The following is a 24,040-nucleotide window of genomic DNA, read 5'->3' as shown; positions in this document are numbered from 1 at the left end:
TCCTTGCACATGGTTGGGCTGAAGGTCCCAGTTTCTTGCTGTTTTGGCTGGAGGCTGTTTCTTGCCACGTGGCCATCTTACAACATGCCAACCTGCTTCTTTTTTTTCAGAGGACAACAACACATTTACAACCTGCTTCTTTAAAGCTGGCAGGGGGACTGTGTCTCTTTGCAAGACAGATATTAAAATATTATGTAATATAATCATATACAGATACTCATGTACTTTCCATCACTTTTGCCATTTTCTAATGGTTAAAAACAAGCCATGGGTCCCCCTCCACCACATGCATTTGGTGGGTTGGGAGGTTATGCTTGGGTGTGTGTGCCAAGAGGTACAGAGATCACAGAGGCCATGTTAGAGTCTGTTAGCCATAAGTATCTAGTTTACTGTGTCTTCAGCACCCTGAGCAGTGCATGACACATACTAAGCTCTAATATTTGAATGACTGGATGTAGTGTGACCATTATGTTTCCAACTCCTAGTCTTTTTTTTTTCCCAACTCCTAGTCTTAAGCCTTTTTCTCCATTTCTGTTTCAGAGTTACTGATTTATTCTTGAGAGTCCTCTACTCTGATCTGTCCTCATGGATGAACTCCAGGATGTTCAACTCACAGAGATCAAACCACTTCTAAATGATAAGGTAAAGACTACTGTTGTCACTAAATATATGTAAGTCCTTTCTTCGTGGTTAGTTTATTTTCTATATCATCTGAATAGTAACTAAAAACATTTATCTTGACTTTCTGTGGGGAGAAAACTTTAAAAAATATATTTCTTAACCTTCTTGATGTCTTTCCTCTCTTTCTTCCTACTTTTGTTTCCACCAGCCAGATTCAGTCAGATTATCCTTGACATGTTCCTGTTCTACAGATAGAGATGTTAAGCAGAAAGTATGAGAGTGGGGTTTGCTTTAGAATCCAGGTATCGTGACTTTCAGTTTCTATAAGGAAATCTTAGCATCCATGGCTGGTAATGCACACAGGCTGCGGTGCTCTCCGTAAGGTTTGTCCAGTCTGTGATGTGACCTCTCTGTCGACGTTGAGGTTTTCATCAAGGGTGCCTGGGTGTTGGTAATATACCTCATTTTTCCGTTCATGTCAGAGAATACACAGTGAGCATCACAGTTAACAGTCACCAGGATTCAGCAGGTAAAGAGTGCTGTGTTGATAAGAGTTACCAAAAAGCTAAGGAAGGTTTATCCTCTCTCTTCTCCCTCTCCATTCAGTAAGTGTGCCTGAAATTCCTTCTTTTAAGTCCTGTTCTTTTAATGTATTGTCATTGTCCCCTATTAAATTACTCTTGGTATGGATGAGCTCATGGCATCCTTTCCTGGGGAAGTATTGATAGAAAGTCAGGGTAAATGTGGGTAGGGTCAGAATGCCAACGGGGGCTATACGAGAAGATGCTGTTGCTTGTTAATCTTTTTTTGCCCAAAGCAGGGCCCTTCACCTATAGCTTTTAGGGCTGTTGACTTATTCTGTGTTCACTAATTTGCTGTTGAAACCTGTCAACCCCATTCTTGTCCCTGTGACCTTGTCTCTACCCCTATTCCCACCCCTTCCTTTATCTTTCGTCAGATCTCTTGCTTTCCCCCTTGGCAAGCTGCACATTTTTTAAACCCTTATTTGGCTTCTTTTGTTGCTTCCCTTCATGTTTTCAGAAAACTCTCCTTTAAGTACTGAATTTTGGTGCATGTGAAGGGCTGTCCCCAAATGATGGGCCACGAAGAAGAGAAAGGAAGTAGAATCTGTATCTGTAACGCTTATGTACAGCCACAGAAATGAATAGTTACAAGGCAGGTGGGGATAGGCAGTTTAGCTTCAGGAACTTAGAAACGTATCCTAAGCCTGAGTGATCACCAGAATCAGCTAGGGACTTGTTTAAAAATACAGATTCCTGGGTCTCCACTCTAGAACAACTAAATTGGAATCTGAGGGGATGGGGACAGGGCACGCACACCCCTCTATGATCACTGATCCTCAGCCTTGGCTGCTTATTGGAATTACTTGGGGAGAAAAAATAACCAATGCCTAAAATAACCAATAATCAATCCAGAGATTATGATTGAATTGGTCTGGGGTGAATGTTTATAAAAGCATCCAAAAATTGAGAACCGTGCCTAAAGTGATTCTGATTAGCCAGTGTTGGAAGCCTATGACCTGATGGATCTCAGACATTTGAGGACTGGGGCCCAGGTAAGAGGAGGAGTCTTCCCTGACCTTGGAAGTCCACAAGATACCTGAAGCACCTACATGAAGAATTGCAGGAGTTAATTGACTGGATGTCTCATAGAGAAGGCAGCTGGAAAAGAAAAGATTCTGTGACTGTAACTGCAGCAAAACGTTGGGTTAATGTTTGGGTCCTCATCTCTGAGGCTCTGATGATTCCCTGGCTGTGTCTGTTGTGTGCCCAAGTGCTATGAACAGAATTATGTCTCCTCCCCTAAAATTCATATGTTGAAGCACTAGCCTCCCATGTGACTGTACTGGAGATACGGGCTTTAAGGAGGTGACTAAGGTTAAATGAGCTCATGTGGTAGAGCCCTAATCTGATAGAATTGATGGCCTTATAAGAAAAGTGAGGGAGAGGGAAAGAGAGATCCACCCTCTACCTCCACCCCTGGACAGATGAGGAAACATTCATGGCAGCCATCTGCAAGCCAAGAATGGAGCTCTCACCAAAAACCAAACCCTGCTGGAACCTTGATCTTGGACTTCCAGGCTCCAGAACTGTGAGAAGATAAATTTTTGTTGTATAAGCCATTCACGCAGCCTGAGCAGTCTAAGATACCAAGCATTGTCTCACTTCCTAACATCTGTTAACTCTTCTTTGATATGCCTGTGCTGTCCCTACCCACTTCCCACGCTCCATCTCACTCCTCTGTCTCCCTGGGAAGTGCTCCTAGCCCATCACTATTCATGAGCACTCCCCCTGCTCCAGCCAAGCTTTATAGAAGTAGATTGGCAATAGGCCTTCTTCAGATGCTGTCATTCCCAAACAAAGCCTTCTACCCCATTCCACCCCCCACTCCCCAGCATATCAGTGCTCTGCCTTTGCTCAATAAGTGGGTGCTTTTGCATACATTTTGAAAGGTTTAATGACAGTAGTGCTTCTCATCCGTTATTTCATTTGGTCCTCCCAAAGGCTTGGTGATTTAGGACACACAGATCAGTTCATTCTCATATTGCTGATGAGGATGAGGGCTAAGAAAGGTGAAGTAGCTTACTCAGGTTGTGTACCCAGGAACACGTGCTGTAGGACAGGGTTTCTTGATCTTGGCACTATAAATATTTTGTTGTGGGAGGCTGCCCTATTGATTGTAGGGTGTTTAACAGCATCCTTGGCCTCTCTCTATCCGCTAGATGCCAGTAGCATCTTCCAGTCATGACAACCAAACTTGTCCCCAGCCAATATCAGATGTCTCCTGGGGGTCAGGGGGTCCGAGTCTCCCCAGTTGAGAACCACTGCTGGTAGGGTGTAAGCTTCCAGATTTGAATAGGAAAAGAAGTCTTAGAGCTTTTAGTTTTCAGGGAGGTTTTATTTTTGCCTAATAGCCTATCCTGCAGTTATTTGCTGGGTGCTTTACATACCTTCTCTCTTTTAATCATCAGAACATTCCTTTGAAATAGATCGTCTTCCTCACTTAGCAGATGAACCTCTGACTCTTAAGGCCTGCCCAGCCAGGAAGTGGCAGAGCCAGGATTGAAACCCAAACTTCTCTTGCTGTGCAGCCCGCGGCCTTGCCGCTGTGTTCACCCTGCAGAAGTTCTGGCGTCACCTCTGAGGCTTGCCCTCTCTCTGTAAGCAGAAACCTGGAGGTTCATATCATTTCACATCATCTTTCTGTCCATTCTCCTCCTAGATACATTCTTAGTCAGAGACATTGTTGTGCCCTTCCAGGTTTCAGGGAGCTAAAAGGAGTCTAGACCCAACCTGAAGTGCAGAAATTTATCCTGAGCTGACTATAAGGAAGCATTCTCAAAATAGCTTTAAGCGAGACTTATGTTAACTTTTTTCTTGTCATTTGTTGGTACTTTTCCCATTTAATTTTAGTATGCCTGTGATTTTGTCTATGGCTCAGAATTATGAAGAAGTGGGTAATTTTGCCATGCTTGTTTTGGCTTCAGTGATGAAAAGAAGCACCTGCCAGCACTTCTGTGTGGGTTTTTTTTTTTTTTTGAGACAGAATTATATGAAATGATTTTTTTTTTTAAATAGCATTTAACCATTTTCAGAGCATTCTCACAAGTACTATCTAATTTGAATCTCCTAACTTCTTATGAAGGAAGTAGTTAAAGGTATTTTTAACTCCATTTTATAGATGAGGCTCAGAGAAATTATATGACTTGTCCAATGCTGGTGTCTAGTGAGATGGTGAAGCCAGGACCAGACTCCACGGATGTTGACTTCAGCCTGGGTCAGGGGGTCTCAGGTTCTTCCCACCACCTGCTGCCTCTTGTAGCTGGTTGTTCCAGCCTCTTCCCCGCCACCTCCGCAGACCTGTATAAGCAAGAGAGCTCCCCAATTTGTGCTTCACGTTCCCTGCCTTCCTTTACCTGCCTTCAGTTCAGATACTGCTGAGCCTGTGAAAGCCAAAGGCCAGACTTGAGAAAATAAATAGGAGACCACAGTTGGCTTCAGCAGAACTGGGGACCTACCAAGAAGGGGAATAAATATTCGTTGCGGGAACAGGAACAAGTTATTAATTTGTTTCGGTTGTTACAGTAGAAAATGAGGTAGACCCTCTACTGGTGAGTGGAAACATAAGAGAAGGTAGGGAGGATGTTATAAGAGGAAAAGCAGGAAGAACCGAGGGATGAGCATTTCAGTCATCTCCAGGGCAGCAGAGACAGGCAGAGGTTGTTCTGTTTGGTCTTTAATTTATTTTTAATTGGAGGATAATTGCTCTACAATGTTGTGTCGATTTCTACCAAACAACATGAATCACCCATAAGTATACATATAGCCCCTCCTTCCTGAACCTCCCCGCCACCCCATGCCCTCCAAAGTTTCTTTAAAAACAACAGCAACACAGATTTATTGACATTTTCATTAAAGAGTATTTGTGAAGTGCTATTAATACATTGCTTGTACAATTTCCCATCTTTCTCCTTTCTGTTGATAAGAGTTATTGTCCTTTTTTTTCTAAGTAGACAGGCCATATTTTATTCTCTTTGGCAGTCTTTAATCTGCTTGTTTCTAAAACTTTTCCTGTTTTAACAACTGTACCTTAGTTCCAAGCTCATCAGTTGCATGTCACTCTTCCTCTTTGGAATTCATTTCTTACTCAAATTGAGTATCTCTATTTTGAGATGCTCATATCTCTTCCAGAATGATGTTTATTGCTTTTACTAAGTGCCAGAACTGGGAATAGAGTAGTGAGTCAGACACTGCACCCCACATCAAGGTCACCAAACAGGTCGATTTGCCCCAAATCTCCTCCTGTCGGTAGCTGGTCCTGAGGTCTTTCTTCTGTTTTATCCGTTGCTTTCTGTCTTTTGAAACTATATGTTGATCTTAACTAGATCTAATAATGGGAAAGTATGTTTCTCTTCTGTCCAGTTATATTTCTATAACTGTCCAGCAGTTACTTGATTCTTAAATTTTTCTCCTTGCCTTCCCCCCTTTTCTCATACTTGCCTTCATACACTGATAGATTCTCAGTTGCTCTTTGCCTATTCTCCAGGCTTGAACTGAGAGAATTACTTTTTTAAAATTTACTTTCTTGAACTCCTTCATTTACCTTCTGCACTTGGCCTAGAGCCTCCACCAAGAAACATGCCCCTTAGCTGGCTTCTACCTTGACTGCAACTTTCAGTTATGATTTCTCTTTTTCCTTGATTTTTCCTTTTTTTCCTCTTCCCCTACATTATTCTGTTGTTTTAACTTATTATCTTGAATCCCTTTCTGCTACTTAAGTCTGCTTAGTGCAAGAATCTCTCTGAACATGGAATTAATGCAGTATTCAAAAGGAACAGAAAATAGAAAGAACCCAGAGCCTGAAACTTCTGAAAGTTTTGTTGGAGTGGAACCCTGCACTGCAAATATCAGAGACAAATAAATCCCCAGGGAAGTGCCCCAGGGAGGTCTTATCCCTTCCAGAATCTATCTAGTGAGCAGTATTGAATTTTTAATGAGTTCAGAGAATTTGGCTTTGGTTGACCACACTCAGATCACTTGGGGACCAGCTAATGATCTTCGCTTAGAAAATCTGGGCACCAAACACGGTCAGACTGACCCAGTCATATCCTTTCTCCAAGATGCACGATCACTCATGAAGCCTGAAGCCAGACTCCAAGAGGATCTGACATCTTTTTAAAAAAAAAAAAAGCCAAGAAAACAAGTGTTAGTCTTCCTCTGATTACTAGTATCTTTTCTTTGGGAGGTGAACATTGCATAAAGATTGTGCAACTGTTTTCTTGCTAGGTTCTCAACAAAGATCACTTTGGTTTCAGGAGAGAATCGCATCTTTCTGCTTTTGGCATTTCCCTTTGTGCTCATCTCAAGCTTCAGCCTCACAAAATGCTTCTTGACTGTGATCACAAGATAGGGAAGAAAGGAATTCATGCATACAGCGACAGCTGCTTCTCAAATTGCTCATCAGAATTTGTGTGTCTGTGTTCCAGGACCAAGATTTTAGTTCAGACTGGAGTGATTTTCCCTAAGCTTTCTAAATAATCTCTAAGGGAAACTCTGGGAGCACAGTAAGATTGAAGCTGTAATGTGGTCTGTTTTGATATCATTATAGATTATTCCTGAAAAGATTAAATGAATCTTTAAATCATATATTACAAAATACTAAGTTATAAACTTATTTTTTGTGTCAAACCAAATCATTTTTTTTCTTCATTGCAAAAGGTGAGAAGTACATGCTCATTGTAGAAAAGTTTCAAGAGAAGTGTAATCACCCATAATCTTTCTCTTCTGAAATAGTTGCTGTTGTTAATGTTTGGGTATTTTTCTTCTAGTCTCTTTTGGAGCATATTTTAATATAGTTGAGGTCAAACTTGGACGACTATTTTGTAGTCTATATTTTTATTTAATGACTGGGATGCAGTGGAATTTTTCTGGTGTTTTTGGCCAAAATCTTAAGAGAAACTTGTCAGTATTTAATTTTATTACATTGGCTTATTCCTTTTATAAATATCCATCAAGTACCTGACTTACACCTGGCCCTCTGCTGAATGTGGTGGAGGGTGCAAGTTGAATCAGGGACTGGGACTCACTGGCTGGTCATTTATATCCGACTACAACGACCTACCCTAGTCCCTGAGATGGCCCTCCCTTCTGCTTCTCACAGTCAAACTAGAAATTAAGTACAGTGACTTCTCTGAAGGAGGTCTCAGGAGTTGTGTGGGGCCAGTGGGAGCCGTGGAACACTATGATCCTTTTACCAATGGCAGCATTCCATGGGAATGTGCTGTCTGCATGGCATCGTAGTTGTTTCTCCTTGCTGTGACTGCATCAAACTTTATTTTGTGCACTTGGTTTTGTGCCGGGACTAATACATCGGGCTCGCTGTCTCCACCACTCTCTCCTTTTCTCAGTGTCATCGATAGTCTCTCTGTGATTGGTAATCTATTGTGACTTTACTGCCACTGGTAGAGAGATGAGGGCTGCTCATCCATAATCTTATTCCTTCAAAAGCTGTCTAGATCAGCCCTGTCCACTAGAAGTTTCTGCAGTCAAAGGAAATGTTCTGTATCTGCACTGCCCAGTGATACAGTAGCCAACGGCCACACGTGCGTGCTGAGCATTTGAAATGCAGCTAATGTGACAATGAGACAAAATTTTAAATTTTAGTTTAAATTGGCAGCTGTGGCTATTGGCTGCCGTATTGAAGAGTGCTGAGCATCATCCCAGCTGCCTCCACTAGTTCCTCTCAAGGGAGGACAGTTTGTTTCTTTGGGTGGCTTTTTTTGTTGTTGTTGTTTCTTTACCAGGCTGGGCTGTGCTTTTAACCTCTGTTTTGTCCTGCCAGCAGTGTGAGTGGTAGGACACAGAAGTGTTTCTAAGAGAATCTTCTTGACAGGAGATGGGATTGCTTAGTACTCCCTTGGTGTCAGAGACCTCGATCTTCTCTGAAGGGGCAGCTTTGGATAAGGTGCTTATTATCATTATAGCTCCACACCTTCTGGAAGGTGGACGGATATAACAGTTTCTGAATAATGAAGGTAATGAGGTTTGGGAGGAGCTTTTACTTTATGAGTCAGAAGGGTTTTTTTCTCCCAAAGACATCACTCATTTACCCTTTTTATACTCTTATGTCATACTCTTGCACTTCTGGCATCTGAAATATTACAGAAATGCCTCTGAGTCATTACCATTGATTTTTTGGGGCAATCCAACCTTACTTTGATACAGTCTCTTCTTAGAAGCTTGGTGAATTCTCCTTGGATCTTTTGACTATGTCCTACTTTTTAAACAATTCAGTGATTTGTCCTTTATCCTGTTAGCAGTGTCCTAGAATATACCAGTGTATGAGGAACTCCGTTTTATCTGTTTCCCTCCTTCAGTGACACTGCCTTTCTTCCTTGTTAAATTTCAGATCTTTCATTCCTGACCCATCTGTATCTTTGTTTTCGTCTTCATCCTTTCTTTGCTTCCTTGTCCTGGGCACGCTGGCTCCTGTCAGAGTTGGCCTCCAGCTCCTTTCCTCCCACGTACCTCCCATGTGGATTGTGAATGTGTTCTCAGACTCTGATCCATGTTTTCTCTCTTCCCACAAGCTCTCCCTGCTCTCCTTAGGTAGGGAGACAAGTTACAAGCTTTACTAGGAAACCAGACTCTTTTCCTTCATCTTCATGGGAAGCCTGCCAAAGTGTAACCCCATCACTAAAGACTCCCCTTTTACTGATATGCGTTGCCTCTGAAGCCTGTTGATGAGAAGAACCATTTTAGTTTTATGGCAACCAAGAGGCTGCACATGGACTGCTTTCACTGTGAACTGAATTTGCTGCACATTTGGGGAAACCACACGGGGAAACTGACTGTGTTTTCTGCCTTCTGTTGACAGAATGGTACACGAAACTTCCAGGACTTTGACTGTCAGGTAAGGACTGTACAAGCACCAAGGAGGGCTGTGTACAGGATCTCTGCAGTGCTTCCCTCCCTGTGCTGGTGGTCTTGTAGAGGTGGATCTCTCTTCATAGCTGATCATGATTCTTTCGTGTTCTTTTGATCACTGGATCAAGTTTATTTAAAATGATTTGCTATTGTGTTCAAAAATTGCTTGCCAGGTCCCTATGGTTGTAGGTTATTGGGTGGAGCTGTCTTTTTACAATTAAGATCTCCTTTCCTCAAATTGATATTTGAAACCGTAATCACAAGTGCCATGTGGTTGTCACCTCACAGCAGAGAAGGTTGGGGGCGGTCGATTTGGAGGGGAGACTTTACTAACAACAAAACCTGTTCTAAGAGAAAGATTTAGTGTTATTAATACAAAAAGCAGATGTCTCTTGGCTGTATCTCTGGAAACACAAAATTCAACCTGACTCATTAGTATTTTCCTAAATGGTAGTTCGTCTTAGACTGCTTTTGCCTGTAGGTCTGTTGCTAATTTGAAAATCCATAAAGTAAACTAGCAGTTCCATCTTCCTACTTTTATCTGTTAACTGGCCCTGAAAGAAATGGGAAGAAGGAATAAATACAGGGAAATGGATACCTTACAAACCCAGACAGCCTGACTCTTCTACTTTTGGGGTAGATGTGGTAAGTGGCTGTCAGAGGCAACACAAAGGAGACTCAGAGTGTACTAAGCAGGAATGGAAGGTGTAAGGGAAGGCAGCTTCCCTGTGTCCAGGATTCAGCCAACTCGCACACCCACAGGTAAATCATCATTTTCAGGTATGCATTTGATGTTAAGTACAGTGGAATCGCTCCATATTAGCATTAACATCAAAAGGAGACACTAACATCTGTCTCATAGGCAACCCAGTTATATCGTAATAATTTATTGGGTACCTACTATAGATACTAAACATTCATTTCTCTAATCCTTGGAGCAATATCACAAGGTGGTTTTTATCAGAGATGAGGAAATTAAGAATCAGGTTTTATAAATTGCCATGGGTGGAATTGAAGTTGAAAACCCCACTTTGTTCTGAATCCATCGCCCATTCTTTCTCACCTGGCAATGTCCAGAGCTGAGATGTGGCAAGGAGTTGAGCTGTGTATAAAGCTGAGCTTCCTTAGCAAGATAAATGAGACTGAGACTTACTTTGGAAGGGGCAGGCTCCATAGCATCGTTACAGATTTTTAAATCCCAGTGCCAAACACTTCTTATTGTGCCTGTTTGGTATACTTTATGTATACCACATAATCAGCCTGCTGCTGTTAGGAAATCTTTTGTTATAGACTCTTTACTCAAAAACAAAAAGCCATATTATTTTTTGGTAAATGGTGGCAGTCAAGTTTTGGTTTAGTTGTTTTTAAGTTGATCTTTTGATCTAATTTCAGTTATGGTTTAGCTCCTAGGTTGAACTAATTGAATTGCATTACTCTTAGTATTTGATATAGTTTACCTAGAAGGAGATCATTTGCGAGAGGGTAATAGTAAGATTCAAGGTGAAAATTCCAGAAATAGTGTATATTTTTCTACTTTTAAAATGTGAAAGGTAAAAAAACCCAAAAAATAAATACAATGTGAAAGCTTCTATTTTCATCAAATTGGACACACCCCTAAATGAGAATATTAAAAAATTGTGTGCTTATAACAAAATGATATAAAAATACCAAAAGGTAAAGAAGTAAAAATCACTTGTTATTCACCACTGTTAATATTTTGGTGTATATCCTTTAGGATTTTTCTCACATATAAATATACTTAGGTATAAATGAAATTGAGTTTTAGAAATTATATTATCAACTACTTTTTAATACTACAGCTTAAAAATAGTCTGACAAAAGTTCTTTGTATTTTGGGTGAAGCTTTAATATAACAGCGTGTTCTGGCCTCATTAAATATAGCTTTAGTTCAGTTCTGATACAAATAGAATGATGATGCTATTTGATGGCAAGTGTATGTCACTGTCAGTGGTTATGAATGTCCAGGTTCTCTGTGTTCTAAAGAAGAAAAAGTCAGAGGCCCTTCTTTTTTTCTCCTCAGCACTCATGAATGCACTTCATTCTCACCTGGCTCTTTGTTAAAGGCGTATGTGGTGTTCTGGAGACTGGGGGTGTCTGAGTCAGGAGTTTGGCTACCGGTGATAGAAGGCCTTGGAGGTAGAACTGTGATGTGAGACATCTGTAGAGTGGCGTGGTATACCTGAAAGCTTTTTGGAAACCACTGGGCATTCTTAGGAGACAGAGCAGAATAGATCTAAAGCCAGCATTGTTACATTCAGCCTTGGCATCGGTGTTGCTCTTTAGCATAACTGTGGCATGGGACTAGCTGATGAAGCAGGTTCCTCTGATCTGTCTTGCCTTAGAAAAATCTTTACTGAATTTGATGATATTTAAGGAAGTTATCTTAGCATCACAACTAAGCTCGTAACTTCAATCTGGATTGTCTTTTCTTCCTCTGTTTTCTTTACTAGTCCCAACTACATGCTTCCCTTTCCCCCAGTAATTGAAAATATAATTAAAATCGTACCATTTCTTTTGGTTCTTTGATTGTCCTAGTGACTTCAGTACTATACAGGTTCCTTGAGGCAAATAGCAGTTATACTGAGATCTAAGTAATGAGGGGAGGGGTGATTAGAGGTGACAGTGCTTGGAATTGATGTGAAAGGAGAAAACCTATTGCCAGTTGAAACAGTGAATCAACAGACTTAGTTAATTATCTACTTTGGTGCTGCTTAATTGTCTTCTGCTTGTGAGAATGTTTAAAAATTTGAAATTAGAACAAAGACAAATGCTATAGCTTCTTTGTGCATGTGATATATTGCCTTCAAAAAAATACTAGGAATTTTAATTAAGAGGCACAAATTTATATAACTTACTATATATAAGATAAATAAGCTACAAGGATATATTATGCAGCACAGGAAATATAACCAGTATTTTATAAAAATTTTAAATGGAATATAATCTATAAGAATTTTGGATCACTATGGTGTACACCTGAAACTAATATAATTATTGTAAATCAACTATACCTCAACTTTAAAAACAGGATTAGTAAGATGGATATAGGTTGGATAGATGCATGATAATTGAGTATAGTAAAATATTAATGGTAGACTCCAGGTTGTGGGTATACAGATGTTCACTGTAAATTCTTTCAGCTTAGGTGTATGGTTGAAAGTTCTCATGATAAAATGTTGTGGGGGGGAATCAATTTAATTTTATAAAAAAGTACACAAAACTGTTTTTCATTTTTAAACAACTCTCTCCATGGACATTTCCACATGTGCACACACACTTATTATGAAGTTGTAATCACTATGTTTGTGTAAATATCATTATTTCTCACATATTTCTAAAACTTCATGTGTAGTGTTTAATGTGTGCATATCACATGAGTAAATATGCTCTATGTTTAAAAACAATTCTTGTATATAGTCAAATTTAGAAAATTCAGAAAAGTGTAAAACTAAAGGTGACCTATAATCCTGTTACCTAGAGATAGCTGTATTTTATTATATTTCTTCCCAGTTTTCACTTTTGTATTCTGGTTATCGAAAGAGTACATGCTCATAGTTGAAGAGTTGGAGAGCACAAAGAATTATGAAGTAGCTAGAGAAAAGCTCAAAATCCGAGAACCCAGGGACAGCCATGTTGCTGTGTTTAGTTTGAGATATGTTTGTGTGTATATAGTTTTTTTAATAATTTTTAAAATTTATTTGATTGGTCACACTGGATGTACAGTTATATATTTCCTTTTCTGACTTAATATTAGAACACAATCCCATTTCTGTATCATTTTTAAACTCTCATAAAAACAGTCTTTAGTGGGGAATTCCCTGGCAATCCAGTGGTTAGGACATGGCACTTTCATTACGTGGGCCTGTGTTTAATCCCTGGTCAGGGAGCTAAGAGCCTGCAAGCCACATGGCACAGCCAAAAAGAAAAAAAAAAAAACCAGCTCTAATGGTTGACTGTTATATCCTCATATAGCTACCCCGTGATTTAACTGTTCCATTATTTTTGGAAATTAGATTCCTTATAGTATGTTCAGTTATTATAATTTGTTCAGTTCATTAAACACTTTTATGCATAAATTTTATATACATGTTGGATTATTTCTTTAGATGGATTCTTGGAATGAACACACTTAAGGCTCTTGGCATATCTTGTCAAGTTGCCTTCCACTTGCATCAGAGGGGCACTCAGTAAATATTAATGGAGAGTGAAAAGCTGCTGTCTTCCAGGATATATATTCCTGTAGAAGATGCTGATAATGGAATGCACTCACAAGAATGGAGTTCCTATTCCTGGGATAAGAACCCCAGACCTGGCTGAGGGCTGGGTAGTTTCTTGCTGGCTATTTAATTGCAGTAGTTCTTTAGAGGACTGATTTATAGAACCCTATTGTGAGGATGTATATATGTGACTGCCTCTTCTAAAGGGATTTAAACAGCTTTAAACTCTCGCAGATCATTTGGTAAATGGGCACTATTACAAAATAAGAATTAAGTGAAGTAAATAACTGAAAGTTGCTTCCGCAAAAAAGAGGTGTTTGGAAAGAACTGGGATTTAGCCACCTGCTATAGTCTGTTAGAATGCTTGACCAGTTCCATGCTCCTCTCCTTGCCTTAAAGGATGTGAATGTGGCCCCAATCCCCCTTTCAGCCTCTGTCCCATTGTTTACTCCACCCACTCCCCAGAAAACTAGAATTATTGCCGACCCACCCATACTTCTGCTTTGTGCTTCTCCTTTCTGATGGCCTTTGTTCACAGGTCCTCCCCTCAAGATGCACACCTGACCCCTTTTGGTTTGATTTTTTTTTTTAATTGAAATATAGTTTATTTACAGTGTTGTGTTAATTACTGCTGTGTTGGTTTGATTTTGCTGATTTTTGGCGGGGGGGATGGGTAAGGGAGAAATTGATTATTAAGTTCTCAGGATAGAGGTGACTTTATTTTTATTTGCAGAGAAAAAAGAACCTGATAGATTCTAAGGCCTTTTTATCACCACCACCAATCTCAGCTCCCTTTCCCCGTCTCTATTTCTCTGACAAGCTCTGTCACAGCATGGGCCTGATGGCTACCAAGGCCCCAAATCACATCCTTCCAGCTTAGCAGCCTCACTGCCAAGAGAAGATCTTTACCTGTAACTTGATGGAAAAGGCCAGGAGAGGAGTCTTTTTGGTTTGGCATGGGTCATGTGTGTGGGGGTCACACTATCATCCCTGGACTGCTACTGTGGCCAAAGATTGGGGTGTTTGAATTGGCCAAATCTGGTCCTCTTCCTACCTGGACTAGACAGTCCTTGTTCTGAAGGTGTTCTGGGCTAGTGCGTGTAGGTTAGTCATTCACTCTCTTTTTCCTCATTGTTTACTAAGGCTGTTTGAAGAAGATGATGGATTTGGCTTTGAAAAAGATAGATAGGAAAAAGACAGATTTTATCTTGACATATTGCAAAAAAAGCTTTCAAATGAAGAGCATGATTTGTGAGAGTTCTGAGAGTGTGGGTAGCTGAAAAGTAAAAGTAGACATCTGAAAGAATGTTGATTTAACTAGGCTGAAGGATGTGAGAGATAAGAGGGGAGAGAGCTGAGGCTAGAATTAGGGAAAACATATTATAGAACTTTAAAAAGGAAAATGTCATTTACTTGCAGGCAGAAGGCTGAATAATTGTGGAGACAGATTATTTTACTATGGGATTAAATGAAGTCATACAAATGAACTTTATACCACTACCCAGGGTAAGGTAATGGGGGTATTATATTAAAATTTCCTATGTAAAAAAAATGAATAAAATAAAATTTCCTATGTAATAAATAACAAAAACTATACCCAGGGATCGTAGAGAGGTCTGCTTATTAGAAACAGAAAAAAATTCATACTAATAAGAATGTTGATATTTCTAGAAGTATGTTATCCTACAAGTTTGCCTAAACTGTTTCAGACTGGCCAGGGAGAGGAAGAAGCACTAACAGGCATGATGTGGTCAAAATTTAAATAGAGAGGTAGGACACGTCGGATTGTGTAACTCTGGTGATAGCACATTGAGCTGAAGGAAGAGGACTTAGAAAAAAAGGTGAATATTGGTTATTATCAACTAATGGTAATAACCTAAACTCTTAAAGTCTTAAAAAGATAATCTACATCTTTGAGTAAAAGGGAGAGGCAGCCCAGGATGGAGAAGTGTTTTGGGGACCAGTATGATCTCAGGCTGTTTTATAAGCCTGGAGAATAAGAGATCATGCTTAAGAGGTGCATAGCCTTGGAGGTGGTAAGTAATCAGAGTACTGGGGAAGATCTATGACCAGAGCCTACTAGGCACTCTCATTGTGCAGTCACACCCTCTAGAATGCTGGGGCGAGTGGTGGGGTAACTAGAGAAACAGCCTGTGCAGCGGATGATAGTTGACTAAAGTGGAAAGGTGGCAACAGCACCACCCTGGCCTGACTATTGAATCAGCTCCATAGCCAGGGTCTCTGCACACTCAGCTCTAGGTAGAGACTTGTTCAAGCCATTCACACGTAAGGTCACAAAGGATATATTTACGGGTCCACATGGAGGTGAGTGTCTCCTTTCTTTCCATATTTCTCTGAAAATGAAGAGTAACCCCATGAGATACTGGTAACCAAGGGTTGCTCCAAATGGGGCAACGGGATTGACAGATAGAGCCCAGGAGGTAGGAGCTGAGATCTCCCTAAAAAGTTGAAATTTTGTGAGCCAACTTTAACTCTGAATTTCATCCAGATTATGAAATGATGACAGTAATTACTTTGCCCTGTTGCCTTGTCTACTTTTAATATGTTCCGTTTTGCCGCATGTGTTATAGGTCCCTTTTCTTCATCATCTGAATTTCCCTGACAGCTCACTATCCCCTACCCCTTCACTCCGCACCCACCCCCCCACCTTTCCTGCACACACTATCCCCATTAATTATCAGATCTTGGGAGGTCCTGCTAACCCCAGGGCGAAACTATAAATTGTTTTTTACTCACTTCTCAGCATACCTGAGACCAAGCTGGAATACTTAAGCAAAACTGTACTGAAGGCTTGGATATGACAGAAAGAAGGCTCCAGCAACTAGATTGTCAGATGACAGATTGTTGCCCAGTCTCTTCAGTTTGGATTCTCCTGTCATGTCACTCCTCTGGCAGGGGCTGGCTTCTCCCTCTCTCTTCACTCTTTCTCTAGAAGTAAGACATGAGAGAGGTCAAAGCCTCCTTAAGTTCACTTTCAGAATAGGTCACTGCCCAGAAGGAATCAAGTCTAAAGTTAATGTACATTCCTTCTCCAAGTTTTTGCACTTTAAATTTATTTTTTTCATTAATTTATTTATTTTTATTGAAGGCTGATTACTTTACAATATTATAGTGGTTTTTGCCATTCATTGACATGAATCAGCCATGGGTGTACATGTGTTCCCCATCCTGAACCTCCATCCCACCTCCCTCCCCACCCCATCCCTCAGGGTCATCCCAGTGCACTAGCCCTGAGCACCCTGTCTCATGCATTGAACCTGGACTGGCGATCTGTTTCACATATGATAATATACATGTTTCAGTGCTATTCTCTTAAATCATCCCACCCTCACCTTCTCCCACAGAGTCCAACAGTCTGTTCTTTACATCTGTGTCTCTCTTGCTGTCTTGCATATAGGGTCATCGTTACCATCTTTCTAAATTCCATATATATGTGTTAATATACTATATTAATGAATTTCTTTCTGACTTACTTCACTCTGTATAATAGGCTCCAGTTTCATCCACCTCATTAGAACTGATTCAAATGCATTCTTTTTGATAGCTGAGTAATATTCCATGGTGTATATGTACCACAGCTTGCTTATTCATTTGTCTGCTGATGGACATCTAGGTGGCTTCCATGTCCTGGCTATTGTAAACATGCACTTTAAATTTATGTATGTAAACATACAATCTATGCAGTGTTGCTTTTTATAAAAATCTGCATATGTAAATCATATGTCATATATAAATCCTTCTTTGTTTCTATTCAGCATTGTTTTTTCAAGATTTTCTCTGTGTATTAGTGCTTATAGTTCTAGTTCATTCATTTTTATCTGTATCTCATTATGTGAATATATAATTTCACTTTCAGTTTCCTTATAGATGACTATTTAGACTGCTTTCAGTTTTTTGACATTATAAATAAGGCTGCAGTGTGTATGTATATATACATATATATATCTGCATATCTTTTTGTGTGTTGAGTATGTTTGAGAATTGCTTTAGATTATACCTAAAAGTAAAACTGCTGTAGGGTAGACATTGCTTAACTTTGCTCGAAGTTACCAAATTATTCTCCAGAGTAGCTGTTCCTGGTTACTGCCCACCAACCGTGTATGAAAGTTCTTATTTCTCTACACCTTAGCTAACAGCATTATATAACTTAAAATTTTTTGCCATTCTGGTATATATGAAATTACATCGTATTGAATTTAATTTGCACTTTCCTGTCTGCTAATAGAGTTAATATCTTCCTCCTCAATTTTCTTTAAAAGCACCCTATTTATTTCTTTCACAATACTGATCACAAGCTGTTGTTATGGTTGGTTGGTTTTCTGTCTGCCTCCCGGGTAGAACATAATCTCTGTGAGGACAGGGATCACGTCTCTCTTGCTCACTGCTTTGTGCCCAGAGCTCAGCCCAGGGTCTGGTGGTAGGGGTTCAGTAGATGCATAGTTGTTTAGTGAATGAGCCTGGTGGAGAGGTTCCTCACTAAGTCTGATGCTGTGTGTTAGCCTCTCTCTCAGTCACGTCTGACTGTATGTGACCCCATGGACTGTAGCCCACCAGGTTCCTTTGTCCATGGAACTCTCCAGGTGAGAATACTGGAGTGAGCTGCCATTCCCTTCTCCAGGAAGTCTGACGTCACCACGCAAGAAATGCTCATACAGCAACAGAAATTTGTGTCTCTAGATTCCCTCATCCAAACCCTGTTCACAGTACCTGATTCTCTCCTTCATTTCTTATTTCCCTTTTTCAAGCCTTTGAATGGGAGGTAGCAAGCAGTAATAGAGAAGAGCAGAAATACTGAGTCATTTGTGGTTTGATTTGATAGAGATATCTGCTCCAGCCTGGGACCTGTAATTTGAGATGCACTGATGTTCAACTAGTGTAAGATTTATCTCTGCCCTACATGAGTGAAGAAACCAAGGCTCTGTTGAGGTTTATTGTTAAGTTGGAAGACCTTTGCCTTTGTTAGGATTCTTACTAACAGTTTATCTCATCTACCGTAAGACTTTCTGAGATAGGTAAAGATTTTGTCAGCAAAATTCACTAGGCTAGGCATGATGATGTATTTTTAAGAAATATAGATATCGAAGAAGACTAGAATAAATTTCAGTTACTTTTCCTACAGTCTTTATTTTCCACCCAGCCACTCTTAACACTATCCCAGCACCTCTGACTGCATCTTGTCCTGGCTTTATTCAGTTCCTGAGCTCTGCTCTGACTACATCTTAAATTTTACTCATTGCTTTGGTTATGATCCTTTGGGATGCAAGGAACAAGCCCACCAAATAGCTTAAACCAGAGGCAGTCCAGAGATGTCTCAGAACTTAATGGCGTACACAGCTGGAATCAGGAATCAGAGCAGTAGAAATGCCTATTATAAGCTCCGAAGTTTACTTCTCTTTTCAAGAGAAGAACCAAACTAAGGATGGAATCTCTTAGTCCCAATTACACATTCTTAAAGAAGGACTTAGCGTGGACCAAATGTTCACCTGACTCCAGTGAACTAACCGTAAGGTTGCAGTCTGCAAGCCAGGTGGCCAAGAGCACTTGCTGTGCTGTGTGGATGACACAGAAGGTCAGCTCCCAGGGGTGGGAGAGATTTTAAATAGACACCTTCATGGGTGCTACCGAGTTTATCAGTTGCTGAACGTGCATTCAGAGGATCTGAAACCTCTACCTTTTTACTCAGCAGCTTCTTCATATCTTCTGCTTCCTTCACTTGCCTTTCTCCAGATCTTAACCTGGCTTCTTATTCAACTTGCTGATCTCACCATAGCCAGTTGTGAATATATTCTCAGCAGATACCCTGGCTTCCCCCACTTAAGAATGTGAACTTTGTAGATAAGATGCATTTTTTTCTTCGTTTGTCTGTCTGTTTATCTGGAAAGAATTAAAAAGTAGGAATATCGGGACTTCCCTGCTGGCCCAGTGGTTAAGACTCTGAGCTCCCAATGCAGGGGGCCCAGGTTCGATCCCTGGTCAGGGAACTAGATCCCACATGCTGCAACTAAGACCTGGTGCAGCCAAATAAATGAATAAAAAGAAAAAAAGTAGGAATATCCTGTGTGACGTATATCTCTAGTAGGCTCACGGTTCAGTCCTGCCCCAGTTAGTGGGAAAAAGTGGTGAATCAGGTATTGTGAAACTTCAGCAGCCTGGGCAGTCCATTCTGCCCTTGCTGAGACCTTTACATTCTCTTGTTACAGGAACATGATATCGAAACAACTCACGGTATGGTCCACGTCACTATCAGAGGCCTGCCAAAGGGAAACAGACCAGTCATTCTGACATACCATGACATTGGCCTCAATCGTATGTATTTGATTTTATGCCATTCCTTTTGGTTATAAAACTTAATCTTTGTGTATTTTTTAAAAACACAGAAGAAACCCCAGTATTCTAATAGAACATAGGTTTTCTCCTCTCTGCCTTATCCTCATTGCTACTTGTCTTAATGGCAGATTAGAAGTTCCTGGGAAGTATGCAGCTGAGTGCATTTTGGGGAATACTGGGATTATATCTCATTTTGTGTCACATCTGCTAAAGGACTGAAGAATATATGATAGACTGGTTAAGAAAGTAGGGTTGAAATCAGTTTTTTTTTTTTTTTTAATTGATACTCTGGGTTTTTTCATATTTCAGGTTAGAAAATTCAGAATTTGAGCTTAATTTTGTTATCAGCCCTTCAATGAGTTAGTGAAAGTATTCTTGCTATAGCCTGTCCTTGATGACTCTAAATGGACCTTTCTAGGTGGTAATATGGGCTTCCCTGGTAGCTCAGAGGTTAAAGCGTCTGCTTGCAATGCAGGAGACCTGGGTTCAATCCCTGGGTCAGGAAGATCCCCTGGAAAAGGAAATGGCAACCTACTCCAGTATTCTTGCCTGGAGAATACCATGGACGGGGGAGCCTGGTAGGCTACAGTCCACGGGGTAACAAAGAGTTGGACACGACTGAATGACTTCACTTTCACTTTCAGGTGGTAATGTAAGATTCTGGCCCTAGCCCTGGGTCCATGGAATCTGCATTACATGTGTTTCTTTCGCACTCCTCTGTCTGTCAGAGGTGACCTGCATTTGAGGTTACAACCTAGTGCTGGAGCTTTTGAAAAGGAATTTAAGCAGTAGAAATTGAAGCAGTACCCCCTCCCTGCACCTTAGCAGTTTTGCCACGAGAGGTTTTCCACATGGTGAATGTAAGCAGCAAGAAACTCACTTTAGCCAGGCTCCTGGGATACGGTCAGTATCTCTGTATCAGGTAGGGAATAAGATGCATGAAAAATGACAGTGTTATGGATATAAGATTGTTTTGTGAAACACCAGGATTGGCTTCCACTCTGTAGATGTTCTGTAGAATTGAGGACTAATTAAATGTTCTTTTCAAGCCTTTGAGATGTCTGGTAGTTAGCCTTTAGGGCAGCTTGAGTCAGACAGATTGTTCAGATATTTCATTTTAGTGAAATAGTGGTTAAAAAGGAGTAAGAGAGGACAATGATATGGAATTGATTGAATAGAGGAAAAGTGAGGCGAAATGAAGAGCTTGTGACTTATGTGTGTTTTGCTCTTACAGATAAATCCTGTTTCAATGCGTTCTTTAACTTTGAGGACATGCAGGAGATCACCCAGCACTTTGCTGTCTGTCATGTGGATGCCCCAGGCCAGCAGGAAGGTGCACCGTCCTTCCCAACTGGGTAAGGCCACAAGCAAGACCCTTCTGGAAAACAGGCACTCAGAGAGTAAAGCTCCAGTGGGAGCACTAGCCATGTGCTTCCCTCCAAGCTGGTTTTAGCATAGCCTGCAGGTTATACTTGTCAACCAGCCGTCCAGTCGCTTTCTCTCCTCGCTCTGGGAGAACTGTCATGGACAGTCTGTTCAGGAAGACTGTATGTTCCCATATCCAGGAATGGCCCTCTGTAAATGGGAGCCAATCACAAGACATTCATGTCTGGAACACCCACTTCTTACTGTCTTCTTTTTTTTTTTTTCTTACTGTCTTCTGTCTGTCCCTTTCTTCATCTGTTTTAAACCTGTCAGTTTTGTCCCCTCCTGGAACTCGCAACTCCCTTTAGACCCAAACTCAGATTTCTCTGAGCTTCCTGAGAGCACCTCCCCAGCCTGACCTTCAGTCTGGTGACAGGAATTTGAATATCAGTGTAATCATTTATTCAGAGAAGCTGCAGTGTCAGGTGGAGGTGCATTTGACTGAACGTGCACATGGAGCTCTCAGCCTCAGCCTCATCTGCTTTGCATGGCCGAGCCCCAGTCTCCCTGACTCTTCCCTGGACAGTGTAATTATGGAGGAGACCTTGGGGGAGGAGTGAAACCACAAGCTGTGGAATGCTCATCCTTCCCTTCTTTGCTTATCTCCAGAGCTGCCTTTGCCAATGATTGCTGTGAAATAGACTGTTGCAGACGAATAGCAGCTAACACTCTGTACTCAGACAGTAATCTTGAACACTGCATTACATACTTAACCCATTTAATGCTTAAAATCCTATGGGATAGGTTTACTGTTATTCCCATTTTACAGGTGAAGATACTAAGGCCCAAAGATATTATGTACTTTGTCCAAAGCTATGTAACAAATAAGTAGCAGAGCTGGGATTTTAACATAGGCAGTCTGGCTCCAGAATCTGTTATTCACTATGTCCCAGCCATGTCTGTCCCTTAAACACAAATTGGCCAATGACCAGTTTATATCCAGCAAAATTTAGATACAGTTCCTTTTTTCTGTTTTATGCACACATGGCTCAAAAGCATGCCAATGCTTGAACTGTTTCAAGCAGAGGCAGGCTGACATCCCTGTCAAATGTAGAGCAGATAATGCCACATGTGTATGAAGCTGTCTTAAGATCTCTTTCATCTTTGATGCTGCAGTTTATGTGGACACTCTACTTTTCTTGGATTCTTGGTCTGATTCTTGGTCTTTTCTTGGATTCTTGGGCTTGCTTGACCATCTTAGGATCTAGTGGCTTAGATCAGGAACCACATTCAAAAGCAAATAATAAAGTAGCTGGGTTATTCTATGCCTAAGTGAAACAAATCAGCCTTCATGATAAGAGCCCAGGATTTGTGACTGTATGTGCCCTAGGCACAGTAAAGGTTTGTTTACTTTTGCGCTTAACTGCCTAAACATAAGCAGCAGACCAAAAGCCACTTCCTGAGTTGACTCTTACTGCTAGAAGTTTACTGAACCTGAACCCCAACTGAAGTGGTTATTTGGGGATTAGAAATACCTAAGAACTCTGTGGGCTTCCCTTGTGGCTCAGCTGCTTAAGAGTCATCCTGCAATGCGGGAGACCAGGGTTTGATCCCTGGATTGGGAAGATCTCCTGGAGAAGGGAAAGGCTACCCCCTCTAGTATTCTGGCCTGGAGAATTCGATGGACTAGTCCATGGGGTTGCAAAGAGTTGGACACGACTGAGCTACTTTCACTTTCAAGAACTCTGTACTTTTCTAACTGTTCTAGTGATTGGGAATTGTGAGTGCATTCCAATTCAGGAGGTATCCTTCTGGATTTCAGGTACCAGTACCCCACCATGGATGAGCTGGCCGAAATGCTGCCTCCTGTTCTCACCCACTTAAAGTGAGTTCATTCTGCAATTCTTCATGTGGTTTTTGTTTTTCAAAAAAACACTTTCTGCTATGTGTCTGATCTGAGTGCTATGATGGTAATCAAAACAGTATGGTCACTACCCTTGTGGAGTGTGAAGCTTACATTTTGGTATGGAAAATAATTAACAACAGGTAAACAAACAAATAGTCACAGCTTACATGCTATAGAAGAAACCAGTAGGGATGTGTGATAGAGAATAAAAGCAGGCTCTCCCGAATATGGCTAACTGAGGAATACCTCTCTAAGGAGTCCTTTAGGTTAAGACCTGGAGTATAAAAAGAAGTTACCTAAATAGAGAGCCAGGACAAGAGGGTTCCAGACAGAAGGAATATGTCCAAAAGGCCTGACCCAAGTGAGCAAGTGGGAGAAAAGCATAAGATGAAATTTGAGAAATAAGAACCGGAATTCGCAGATCTGACAGATTACGTGAGACTTCTGAATTTTAATCAAAATGCAAAGAAAAACACTGAAGAGTCTTATGCAGGGGAGTGCTATCTGATTTAGTCTTTTAAAATGATTGTTCTAGATATGTAAACTGCACATCAATAAAGCCATTTACATTTTTCTTTTAATTACTCTAAAGACTTCCCTGGCAATCCAGTGGTTAAGATTCCATGCTTCCAACGTTAGGGGCATGGGTTTGCTCCCTCATTAGGAAACTTAAGATCCTGCATGCTGCATGGCACAGCCAAAGATAAATAAATATTGCCAGAAGGAACCTTAAAAAAAAAAAAAAAAAAAAAGACTAGCTGTGGAGAGAATCTCCACAGGTTTAGAGAGGGGTAAAAGAGAAAAAGCAAGGGACCAGTTGAACTATTACAACAATCAGGCAAGTGATATTGATAGCTTGGCACTAGATGCCTCCCAGAGGATGGAATGGAGTAGGAGAAGGCAGATAGAAGGACTGTGAAGGTGACTATAGGACTTGCTGATGGATTGAGTGTGGAGGTGATAGGAGAGTGAGCTGTCAAGGATGACTCCCATGTTTTAGTCATATTTCACATAATCTTTAAAATCAGCTTAGAAGTCATCATATCCTTGTTTTATAGATAGGGAATCCAGGCTTAGGAAGTTAATGAAACCTAACCAAATTCTCCATCCAGTAA

General features: G+C 40.7%; 1 protein-coding gene across 7 annotated transcripts in view; it reads left to right on the top strand.

Annotated features, from left to right (window-relative positions):
• The window catches only part of NDRG3 (NDRG family member 3), a 61,779-nt gene that overhangs the window by 13,648 nt on the left and 24,091 nt on the right, over window positions 1–24,040 (top strand). For 4 of the 7 annotated variants that reach the window (XM_043884397.1, XM_043884402.1, XM_043884398.1 and 1 more), the window contains 5 exons: window positions 541–642; window positions 9,019–9,054; window positions 19,528–19,633; window positions 20,889–21,009; window positions 22,842–22,904. In XM_043884397.1, coding sequence (XP_043740332.1) covers window positions 586–642; window positions 9,019–9,054; window positions 19,528–19,633; window positions 20,889–21,009; window positions 22,842–22,904 — 383 coding nt within the window. In that variant the 5' untranslated portion in view covers window positions 541–585. Of the gene's footprint in view, window positions 1–540; window positions 643–9,018; window positions 9,055–14,773; window positions 14,813–19,527; window positions 19,634–20,888; window positions 21,010–22,841; window positions 22,905–24,040 lie in introns of those variants that run through there. The other 3 variants (XM_043884400.1, XM_043884401.1, XM_043884403.1) reach the window with 2 other exon arrangements.

Source organism: Cervus elaphus, chromosome 23 (genome assembly GCF_910594005.1).
Source record: "Cervus elaphus chromosome 23, mCerEla1.1, whole genome shotgun sequence".
Taxonomy (NCBI): domain Eukaryota; kingdom Metazoa; phylum Chordata; class Mammalia; order Artiodactyla; family Cervidae; genus Cervus; species Cervus elaphus.
This window is presented reverse-complemented; position numbering and strand designations above follow the sequence as displayed.